Raw genomic sequence first — 11,633 nt, forward strand, 5'->3', positions numbered from 1 at the left:
CTTATAATTTAGAATATAGTGAGCATAGTACATGGGGCTTATTTTAGAGTTTGGCACAAACTCCGGTTTATGCAGAGTATCAAGAAACTCCAGTTTCTTCTTTGTAAAACAAGAGACGGAAGAAACAAAGAAACTTGAGTATCAGAGACAGCCTGGGAACCGTCATCAGTGGTTGCTTCAACATCCAACTTCCAACCACTCCCATATCACAATTATTGTTAATTGCCCCCATAATCTGCGATCCGAAATGATCTTGCACTGCTCCCACATACGCTGCCGTGGAGCATCCATCCAGTCGGCACGATGAGCATGAGGATTATCATCGAGAATGTGAAAGCAAAACAAAACAAAAAGGGTGACGACGTACGCAAGCAGCTGCGCTCAATTAAGCCCTAGACTAACATGAATGAATCCTTGTGCGCTCAATTACCATCGTCTAAGTTCATGCGAACTCACATGAATGAATGCTGCTACTGGCTGCCGCCGCCTGCCAGTGCTATCCAATATCCATATCACCTCCACGGGCAACTAAAGCCTTAGACATGCATGTATCATGCCATTGCACATTTGCACGGTAACAGCTTCATTCACACCATAAATCTACTCCCAAGTCAAGAGAAATGCCATCATATCAGAGCTGGAGAAGAATAAAGATGCATGCTTGGCAACTCAAGCATATGTTGGCTTGCTGCCTTGCTTAAAAGAGCAAAAGGAATACGCACGACCTTATTACATGCATATAAAGCTTATCTCAAATTTTAGGAATATATATGCACCACTGGCAGGTGTCCACAGATCTTCTAATCTAAACACCGAACGTGATAACGTCCAGTCGTCCACCCTGGTTACTCTCTACATTGTTAGCCATTTAACCTGTACACTTTACAAGTCTCGTGCCCATGCCCATGGACTGCCTACCCAAAAACTGCTTTCCAGGACAGGAGCCAAGTGCCCGAGATCAGGGATACCAAAATCTGTCACCATTTCCCATCTTCCTGAGAATCCAACAGAGGCACGGTGCATGGACCCTTGTGTCGATTACTGCAACCATACGATGGCAAAAAATTCCGTTTGCGAACTCCTACAATCCTCACCGTGGCATCTGTGTCACTGTCGCAGCTGTCACAAACTACATCTGGAATTCGCGAGCGACCAATGATCTCATCATTCCCCTCCGATCTTTCCGGCGATTCGATTACAATCAAATCACCTTCTTTCTCAGCTTTTGAGCTGCCAGAATCTGCTTTTACCGTACCTTCTTCGTCTTTGACGCTATCCGAAAATGAAGCTGCTTCTGATAGAACACAGGCTGTGGCCTTCTTTTCGCGTTTGTAGCTGCCAGTTGAAGCTTTGTCTGATACTGCAACCTCAGAGTCAGAGATGTCTTCCATAATCTTATTGACGTATCCAGACTCTGCACTTGCTCCTTCTGACACTGCAACCTTGTTGCCTTTGTTAGTTTTACCAGCTTCTCCAAACTCCCCACTTGCTTCATCTGATTTGGAAACATTGATGCCTCCTATAGTCTTACCAGCATCTCTAGACCCTTCACTTGCTTCTTCTGGTTCTGCAGCATTGATGCCTTTAATATTCTTACCAGCATCCACGGACTCTCCACTTGTGGTCTTCCTTTTGTGTTTGTAGCTGCTAGTTGGAGCTTCGTCTAACACTGCAACATCAGAGTCCGAGATGTCTTCCATACTCTTATCAGTGTATCCAGACACACTTGCTCCTTCTGACACTGCAACCCTGGTGCCTTTGTTGGTCTTACTGGTCTCTCCAAACTCCCTACATGCTTCATCTGATTCTGCAACGTTGATGCCTTCAATACTCTTTTCTTCTGATGTTGCAACAATGCCTTCAGTACTCTTACCAGCATCTCCTGACTCTCCACTTGCCTCTTCTGATGCTACAACCTTGATGCCTTCATTGCTCTTGACAGTGCTTCCCAACCCTCCTACCTCTACGACCATTTCTGAACTGTCAGAAGGTGCATCTGGTTTCAGTTCTCCATCCTTTGCGCTGTCATCGGGATCAGATGCATCTGCTCCTGATAAAGCATCATCCAGCTTGGCACTTTCAAATTCTTCCAGCAGTAGCTCTCTTATTCTCTGCCTTAGATCAGATGCTTCTTCAGGTTTGAACCAACTCCGGCCAAACTGTGTAACAAACACAAGTTCATTATTGAAATCTCTCAAACAATCTTAAAAGTTGAACATAAATAGCAAACAAGAACTGAACAAGTACAGAAAAGAGATGGCAGCACTAACCATATCAAGTTTATCATTTGTGAATCTTTCTGGTGCCTCTTCTATAAACCGTTCAATATAATAAAGCATGAAGATGCCACAGTCGTACTCATTATTCTGCCGCGGAACCTAACAGTTTTTGAAAACATGTTATATTGATTTCTGAGTAAACTTAAGTAGTCGCAGTCTCAATAAATATTTAACACATACATCTGTAAACCTATGTGCCAAGGAGAACTGGAAGGACAGTGTTACTTTGCATATTGTTAAAATGTATGTACCTCGACGCTTTCCTTGTGTATATTACTTTTCAGATCCTCCCATGTTGTCCCTAAATTTGATGATAATTGGCGCCATTCTTTTTCAAGATATCTGCAACATGTTGTTGGCATTGTCAGTGTTGCGCAGAGTGTAGGTCACTTGCACTAAAACTCGCATCAGACAAGTCTGCGACATTCTAGAATTTCTTGCCTTTTAGCAAAAAAGAAAATAGCTAGACAACTATAGCTGAAGTAGTGAAGTCGTTACTTGCCTCTCAACTGTCTTCAAGATCTTAGTACTGGGATGCATCGCTAGGGAGTCCAGATGAAGTATGATTGGTCCTGAAATACTCTCTTTTGCAGGAATGCAAATGATTACCAAGCTCCAGTGCGCCCTGGTTTACAAATGTAAAGAGACATTTTTTTCATAAATATATTATACACAAAGGTACAGCGTGAAAGACGTGATTGTAGGTTTACAAAGCATTGAGCATATGCTAAAGGGCAACAGTTCAGGCGATAAAAAAGGTTTAACAACAGTACAGATATAAGCACAATATTAGGAATCTCAAGAGCCACATTCAAGATCTAAGATAATTCAAAGGGGGTCCAGATGAACCATGAAAATTGCTAACAAGCTGATAATGTCTTAAACATATAAAAGTGTGGCTTTGAGAAAAAAATATATTGCATGGATCTGTATAATAGTATTTTGGCTTCATATTGTAAATGTCTTGTTCAGTATTCACTTACGTCCCATGGATCGGCAAGATGATGTATGCTTTATTTAATATATTGACACCTTTCCACCATCTTCTCAACTTTGAGAACTTATCCTGGAACAAAATCCAACAAAAACATAATTTAGCCATCTAAGATATCATGTTAAGATAATAAAAAAAAACAAACAAGTAGAACAAAAGATAATGTCAACACATGAACACAAGAGAAATGAGAGAAAAAAACAGGAGAGAATACTTTAATTCAATTTGAATTTGGAAAAAGAAGAGGATCAAATTTTGTGAAGGACTATTGGGAAAATAGTGTAAAATGACTGGATTGAAATGTAGTTGAATAAAACTCAAATATGCATCCAACCCTTGAGCATTGTAGGTCATAAGGGGTACAAGAAAAAAATGGTAATTCCACACTCAAGAAAAAGATAATTGGTTAGTTGTAGTTCCTCCCACAAGAAGGCGGGCCTGGAGCACTGGTACAATCTCTACTTATGCCTCGGACATCCTGGGTTGAAACCAGACTCCTTGCACAAAAAGAAAGAGTAAGGCTTTCTAGAAATTCCCTTTGCCAGACCCCGTCTTGTATGGGAGCTTTCAGGACTGGGTATGCCATTTTTTAATTGTAATTCCACCCAAGAAAAGGAGCTGTCTCATAGCAACTGGCAAGGAAGAACAAAAACTGTCTGTTGGCATGGCATTTATCCTATCTCCTTCCAAGAATAGTGGTGTGCTCTGGCACAATCAACAGATGAACCCCTAACCCTGGCTGAAAGGTTTTAATTTGCTGGCCATTTTGGTTGTCCGGCTTCTTTCAAAACACCACAAGTGTGTGTTCAGGAGTCAACTGAGTACCTCAGCTGGGGTCAAGGGTTTAGAGAAAAAATTGAGGCAGTGCAGACTGCCTGTGAGTGCATGAGTTTAATCGGGGGTGCAATTGTGCAAATAAGGTGAAAAATCTATAGCAATAAGTAATTTCTTGTTTATAGGCCTGGGTATGAACACACCCAAATAGGCCTATATGGATCCGCCGCTGGCTGTGGTCCATGCGATCCTTGAAGGTTCACTCTCGACAGGAGCTTCCGGTTTGAGCTCCATGATGCCACATTGCCACATATCTGTTGATTGGGTAGCGTTTCTCTCGAACATGTTACATGTCACATATGCATGTTTAACAGTTTGAGTTTGTGCGTGTTCGTTTTTCCTTCTTTGCTTTAGTACTGTACTAGTGTCCATACCTAAGGCCCTGTTTGGATCCATAAAGGTAATACTTAGCTGCTAATAATTAACTCCTTTGGATCCAAATGGGTCCAGCCAATAGTCTATCTATTTGTTAGCTGAATACCCAACAAACAACTATCTCACTAGTTGGGCCAAACCAGCTAATAGTTAGCTACTAATATTAGCTAGCTAACTATTACTCCAGTCCAAATTTTAAGACATTTTGACTTTTCTAGATGCATATTGCTTTTACTATATATCTAGACAGTGTATATCTAATTGCATAGCAAAATCAATGTATCTACAAAACCCAAAACGTCTTATAATTTAGAATGGCGGGAGTAGTAGCTAAACAAGGCCTTAATAGGGGGACTGACATCTCTCCTGCCAGTTTGAGGTAAAAATGAACAAAAACTTCTATTACAAGGCACTCATGTATTATGCACCCAGAAGTTATCCCAATTTTGAACAAAGACATAGTGCAAAGCCATTTAGTAAGAGAAGCATGACTTCATGGCACAAACGATCGTACCGGACAATACAATGCTTCTTCAAGCTTTCCATAAAAATACGTGTTAAATATGTAGAATTTGTCTCTCAAATCTTCAGTGCACAATCTGTTCCTTTTGATGTACCTGCACAGTAACATCAAGGAAAGAATACGGAGTATCTTTTAATACCTCGCTGGAAATAGCATAGCTCAGAGTTCACATAATACTTACTTTACAAATTCTTCAGCTAAACAGCCCACAGTAAATAGTTTGATGGCATTCAAGACTTTACATTTTACAATATGAGACTGTGAGTAGCAGTAGAAGAGCAAACATTAACACCTAAATATTCCCATACCGAATCTTTCATTGGTTGCTTCCTATTTGTTTGAAAAATAAGCGATACACTGGAGCAGTTTAAGTAAAAAATCATAATACAAATTCGCGACTTACTGGATGTAGAAGTTTATCACCGGTGACGACAAATATACTCCAGGATCAAGACATTTAATATCAGATCTGGTGAGCTCCACAGATTCTCTATTATCTCTGTTCATAATAAAGTCAAAAGAAGGTGAACACCAGCCATGAATTCATGAACTTCAGAAGAAGAAAAAAAGCACAATATTCACCTTGATGGGTAGTAGATCTTCGGTTCATTCCTGAAAATACAATTGGTTCAGTTGAAACACAAACTAAAAGCTCAGCTAACAGTTTACATGATGAATACAACACCAGAGAGAAGCTTACCGTCTGTCAGAAATCTCACAGTTTACTTCTTCCTCAGGTTTCATATCTTCGTCATCCAATAGAACCACATCTTGAACCTTATAGGCAACTCAGGTTAACGTATAAGGTCAAAATTGCATGTAAAAGTGGTGCCATGATCAAACTACTATGAGAAAGTATAGCATAGTGCCCGACAGATGGCCTGTCTCTTGCCAATGCCACACATGACAGCCAAACTTATTATGAACAAATAATACCATGGCAAAATTAGCAGGGTCTATTAAAGAAGGTAATAACTACCTGACCTTTCTGAAAACAAGATTTAGAGCGAAACACAAAGCTTTGTGAACTCATGTTAACAAAGGGAGTTTATTTTTCTCAACCTTGCCCAGCATTGCTAGTGAGCAATCGTCAATGCAATGAACCCATCAATAACCCCAAGAAATGTCCTTGATAGTAAACACCAACACTCACTATGTTCTCTACAGATCTTATGACCACTGAAGTCAAACATGATATGCTCATTACGCATTGCATGCAGTAGGATTACATTGAAATGCAACATAATATAGTTTGAGCATTTCGCAGCTAATCCGAAATGAGGATCGTGAGAATTTAACATTCAAGCAGCAGGAAAGTATGGAATTATGGATGATTAGTTATGGAATAGGAAACTAAAGGAGAAATTCGCAGAGTACTCAGTATCAGCATGCCAACCTTTCGAGAATAAACGGAAGATGAATTCTGAAGCTGTTCCTTCCTCCTGCATAGAAGAATTGAAAATGAGCTGCTGATTCATACTTCTAGATGGATCAAAGTAATATTAAGCTATATATATACAATAATGATACATCATAGATGCCAATGTATATGACCACATGTGTGTAATATGTAAATGCTTTGTGCAACATAAGCAAGGCACAGAATATATTTAATAATCTACAAATTTCCATAAATCGTCACATTTTCATTAACAAATATTGGACAGTTGTACAAAATGGAAAGATAAAATTACTAGTTAGAAACGTGACATAAATAGCTTTGTCTGTAAACACAAGGAAAATGGAAGCCAACCTCTTAGAGAATCTTCTGGGGAGGACACTCTGAACCTTCTGACATTTTTCATGGTCAGACACCTCTGGATCAATGGCATGAGTCCTCTTTGCAGATAAAGATGTGGAGCTTGGTTGGCTCGAGTACATCTTATCCACCGATATAGGATTCCTTTTCCCCGCACGCCCTTGGCTTTTCAGTGTATTCAAAGGTAACTGCATCCACAATTCCCTTGTAACAGCTTCCAAGAGAGAGATTCGTACAGTTCAACAAGACACTAAAAAAAAGGGAGAAAGAAAAAAAATGTGCTGTACCTGGCAATATTTAGTTTTCTGAATGGGAGGTGACCTTGAAAGGAACCTGTTGCCCTCATGTCCCACCTGCTCATCTTCCAGGCCTACAAACAAATGACACATAACAAATCAATGACAGTTTGTATCAGTGAACAGCTGTAACAGATTCAACTGATGCTTTTATTCTGATGATTCATACTCCACACGGATAGCATGCATTTCCCGTGATAAATCCAGTAACCATGACATGTGCATAACGTCTCCCAATCCACCTTTTGCGGCTAGCAGAGGTACAAGGTTAGAAATGATAAATACAGCAAGGGTGGAAACTTACTGAAAGCAAACACATCCTTAGAAGTGGAATGAGCATCCTGTTCCCGACCACCAGCAGCCTGCAAACCAAAACAAGCAATGGTACTCGGAATCACCGATGCAATGTAGTAGCTCTGCAGAAGAAAGGGGGACAAAAGACCTACGCGCACACCACACCTGAGGAACAGTATGCGAAACAACCGCGAGGGTTCATCCATCCGTAATCAAACACCCCAGTCCGACACAACCACAGGAGAGCGGGCGTACACGCGTACCTTGGCGGCCGCGCGGGTCACTGGTCGGCGCGCCCCAACATCCACGTTCGCGGCGGTGCGGCGCTCGGCCACGCACCAGCCGACATCGTCGCGGCGCGTCCGGAACGTCCTCCGGTGGCTGCTGCTGTCTGGGGACCCCCGCCTCCGCTCGTCGCCCGATAACGCCCTCGCGACGCCCAACGCCCGCGCCTTCGTCGCCGCCTTCGCCCCGGAGGCGCGCGGCGCCGACGAGGGGGAGGCGAAGCAGACTTCGGCGTCGAGGTCGCGGGACGGTGAGCCGCGAAAGACCTCCTCCCAATCGATTTTGATTTTGATCCGCTCCATCGCCGCCGATCGGCCTGCGATCGGGGAGGAGAGGGATGGGGTTTTGCCCTTTTGGGGGTTTGTGTGGGAGGGAAACCCAAAAGAGTGGGGGGAGGAACCGAGGAAGAAGTGGAGGTTGCCGCTTAATTGCTCGGCGAAACCATCATTCGTTCACCAGCTTACGCCGGAAGGAAGACGGAGACGGGTTGCGGCGTGGGAGGAGACGGGACGGGTTCAGCATAGTAGTGGGCCTGATGGGCCAGTGTCGTTCATCAGATACTGTTAGTTAGGCCCAGGTCAGCTAAGTGGTATGTATGGGAAAAGGAAGAAGTCCACTTTACGTCCCTCAACTTTCGCAAAAGTCTAATTTTCATCTCTAAACTTTAAAACCGGGTAAAATATATCCCTCAATTTTTGAAACCATGCATATTACGTCCCTGACATGGTTATGAGCGGTTTTGAAAGCAGTTTTGTCTTTTTCATTTTTATTTATTTTGGCTAAATATTTGTTAAATTATAGTAAATCACATAAAATTTATAAAATAGTAAATCTGATTTTGTTGGACTCCAGATAAGTAGATCTACATAGTGAACATATAATATAGTATGTTTTAGTATAAAATTTTTATTGTAGCTTTAGAACTGTTTTTTCTATAATTAATTAGAATAATTCATAGCTATAGTTTGTATGGTCCAATTGTGGTGAATTTTTTATGTTAGACTAATTATTATATGTTTAAACTATGGTAAAAAAATCATACTCATTAGATCATGTATAACTTAGTTATAGATTTATTATAATTTAACAAGCATAAACCTAAATAAATCTATAACTAAGTAATACATGATTCAATGAGTATAAAATTTTTTCTATAACTCAAACATAGAATAATTAGCTCACCATATAAATTTCATCACAATTAGACCATAGAAAATGTAGCTATAATTAGTCTAATTAATTACAGAAAAAAACATAGATCTAAAGATGCATCAAAAAAATTGTACTAGAACATACTATATTATATATTCAATGTGTAGATCTACTGATCTAAAGTCTAACAAAATTGAGTTTTCTATTTTATGATTTTTATGTGATGTACTGTGATTTTTCAAAAAAAATCAGCCAAAATAAATAAAAAGAAAAAGGTAAAACCGCTTTCAAAACCATGTCAAGGATGTAATGTGCACGGTTTAAAAGTTGAGGGATGTATTTTTATCTGATTTTAGAGTTCAAGGATGAAAATCAGACTTTCGCGAAAGTTGAGAGACCTAAAGTAGACTTTTTCCTATAGGAAAACTAAATATTGGGCTGTGGGTTGTATAGTGATGGGTTGATCTGGGCTGGCCAGGCGTCTAAGGCCTTGTTTAGTTCCCAATTTTTTTTTTCAAAATTCTCGATCAAATCGAAGAGTATTAAATATAGATTAAAATATAATTATTTGTATAATTTATCTATAATTTGCAAGACGAATATTTTGAGCATAATTAATCTATAATTAGACAATAATTACAAAATACAAACAAAAGTGTTACAGTAGTCAAAATCAAAATGTTTCCCATATAAACAAGGCCTAAATGAAATTGTGGACTTATGCCTTTAGACCCTCATTGGCACAAGAAGTTTTTTTGGAAAAAAAACTTTTTGGTGAACTTTCTAGATAAAGCTAAGTTATATTTAAAAAGGTTGTTTGGTAAGAAAGAAATAGGGAAGAGAGTTAGGATAAGCTATTTTTTCAGTTTCATTCTAACTCATGTCTTTGTGAGGAGAAGAAAAATAACTTCACTCATGAAGTTGTTTTGGAAAAAAGTATTTGGCAAAAGAAAAACAGTTTGTGAAGCTATTATGAGTTATGCCAAACTGACCCTTAATTTGAACTCAAATTACAAACCTTTACGGATTACGGAAACAATTTGGGCATGTTATGATGAAGTACTATTAAATTATTAAAGAGCAGTAATGGAGGATTACAGCATATAATAAGCTCGAGGTATACGACGAGTTGGCAACATGTCCCACAAGGAAAAAAAACAGGCATGACCCATATTCTCTATTATTGGAAAATATAATAATGAGAGATGTACCTGACTTCACCTCCATCGAGGAGAATTTAGACCAGCTCACTAGTACATTGTCTTTTTCTATATATATAAATTTTACTCTGTACTTAAATACATATAGTAAAAAAATATATCTAGAAAATTTAATATGTTATAATTTGAAATAGGAGAGTACGATTTTTAACAATTGGTAAACTAAATTCGTAGTTTAAAACAAAATCAACTCAAGAGCTACTAATGCGTCACGGACACACGGCTCACGACCTCACGTGTCACGTGCACCGCTCGAAAGGCAGAGCGCGCTGCGGGATAAGGAGTGGGCCCACGCTCGGTTTACGGGGGTTAGGCGGGCGGTTGACGTCGTAGGTCACGTTTCCCGCGCTTTTAGCGCAAAACTGAAAGCGGGCGCCTAATTAGGATCGGGTGGGGGCCTTGGGCGCCTGGGAATCTGGGATGGACTCGCTGACTTGGCATGGCAGTTGGCAGCTCAGAGTTTTCATGGTGGCCTCGGCTGCTCAGCTGCTGACTGTTGTCGATCGCGTGATAGCTTAGGCCTTAGGCTGCTACGGACATAATCACATAACAGTATTCTAAGTTAGGGCATGTTTAGATCCCTTCAAAATTATAAAAGTTACAAGATTTTTCACCGCATCGAAATTTACATTAAGCACTAAATATAGAGAAAAAAATTAATTGTACAGTTTATCTGTAAAATCGTGAGACGAATCTTTTGAGCTTTCATAGACATTGTTTGTCAAATACAAATGAAAGTGATACAATATCAAAATTTTAAAAAGTTAGACCTAAATACGCCTTTAGTAACTTTAGGTAATGTAATGTTTCATCGAAGAAAAAACGACCTGCATGTATAGAAGCAGTACTGTAGAAGCTTATTTTATTTCTCTAAACGACAGTTTAGTCGTTAGACACCCATAGATACCTCATCGAGGCCGAAATAGTAAGCCTAAGACCATCAGCATTCTATTATAACTCAATTTTATTTAAATTTAAATGACAATATACATAAAAAAATATAATATTAAGATATACTCTAGGTAATATCTCGAACGAAAAAGTACTCTATTAATACATGCACAAAAAAATCTTGCTAGTGCCTTTTGAAAAAATACCTCAAACGAAAATAACAATAAACTAAGCAAAACTGATGAAAAAGGTTGAATTATGACATTTATATATTATATAAACAAATAAACGCTTATCTCCGTTCACATGGAATACTACTACAAAATAACGAAGATCCGATTTGGCACGGTGCCAAAACGGCCTGAACCTTTTGCTACAACAGTGTATAGAAGAGCCCAACTCCTCCTGTTTTACTTCGAGACGAGAGGTAATTTTTTTTTTGAAACTACGAGAGGTAATAATAATAATAATCCAATGAAGCGACGGCGTGACAGCGGGCGAGAGCAATAACACGGCGCCGGGGCAACCCGTGCCGTGCACGCGCGGTCCATGACACGACGCCCAGCCCCGAGCTGAGACCGTGAGACGTGACCTGGCGGCATCGGCCGTTCGGCCGTTCCGTCGTCCGTCCCCCGTGGCCGTGGCTGCCTTGTTTACAAGTCAACTGACGCCCGCGTCCGCGGCCTCATTTGGCGGCACGGCATTTGGGGCCGGGGTGACGCGCGGCCCCC

General features: G+C 40.2%; 1 protein-coding gene across 1 annotated transcript; it reads right to left on the reverse strand.

Moving 5' to 3' along the window:
* Positions 632-8,328, reverse strand: LOC8068270 (ubiquitin-like-specific protease 1C). The gene is made up of 14 exons (XM_021460246.1): positions 7,618-8,328; positions 7,365-7,422; positions 7,052-7,134; positions 6,759-6,952; positions 6,402-6,447; positions 5,706-5,782; positions 5,588-5,617; positions 5,409-5,504; positions 4,997-5,099; positions 3,263-3,345; positions 2,782-2,904; positions 2,531-2,621; positions 2,271-2,378; positions 632-2,159 (listed from the first exon to the last, which is right to left on the reverse strand). The coding sequence occupies exons 1-14, from the start codon at positions 7,939-7,941 to the stop codon at positions 978-980; spliced, it is 2,598 nt and encodes an 865-aa protein (XP_021315921.1). The 5' UTR covers positions 7,942-8,328; the 3' UTR covers positions 632-977.

Source organism: Sorghum bicolor, chromosome 4, assembly GCF_000003195.3.
Source record: "Sorghum bicolor cultivar BTx623 chromosome 4, Sorghum_bicolor_NCBIv3, whole genome shotgun sequence".
NCBI classification, from domain to species: domain Eukaryota; kingdom Viridiplantae; phylum Streptophyta; class Magnoliopsida; order Poales; family Poaceae; genus Sorghum; species Sorghum bicolor.

Bases quoted from the DNA above. Each gene is read 5' to 3' on its own strand.
- LOC8068270 (XM_021460246.1), bottom strand. From the start codon at position 7,941: ATGGAGCGGATCAAAATCAAAATCGATTGGGAGGAGGTCTTTCGCGGC. The intron at 7,423-7,617 runs GTACGCGTGTAC...TTTGGTTTGCAG, and splicing joins TGACCCGCGCGGCCGCCAAG to GCTGCTGGTGGTCGGGAACA. The intron at 5,618-5,705 runs GTAAGCTTCTCT...TTGTATTTTCAG, and splicing joins TGTGAGATTTCTGACAGACG to GAATGAACCGAAGATCTACT.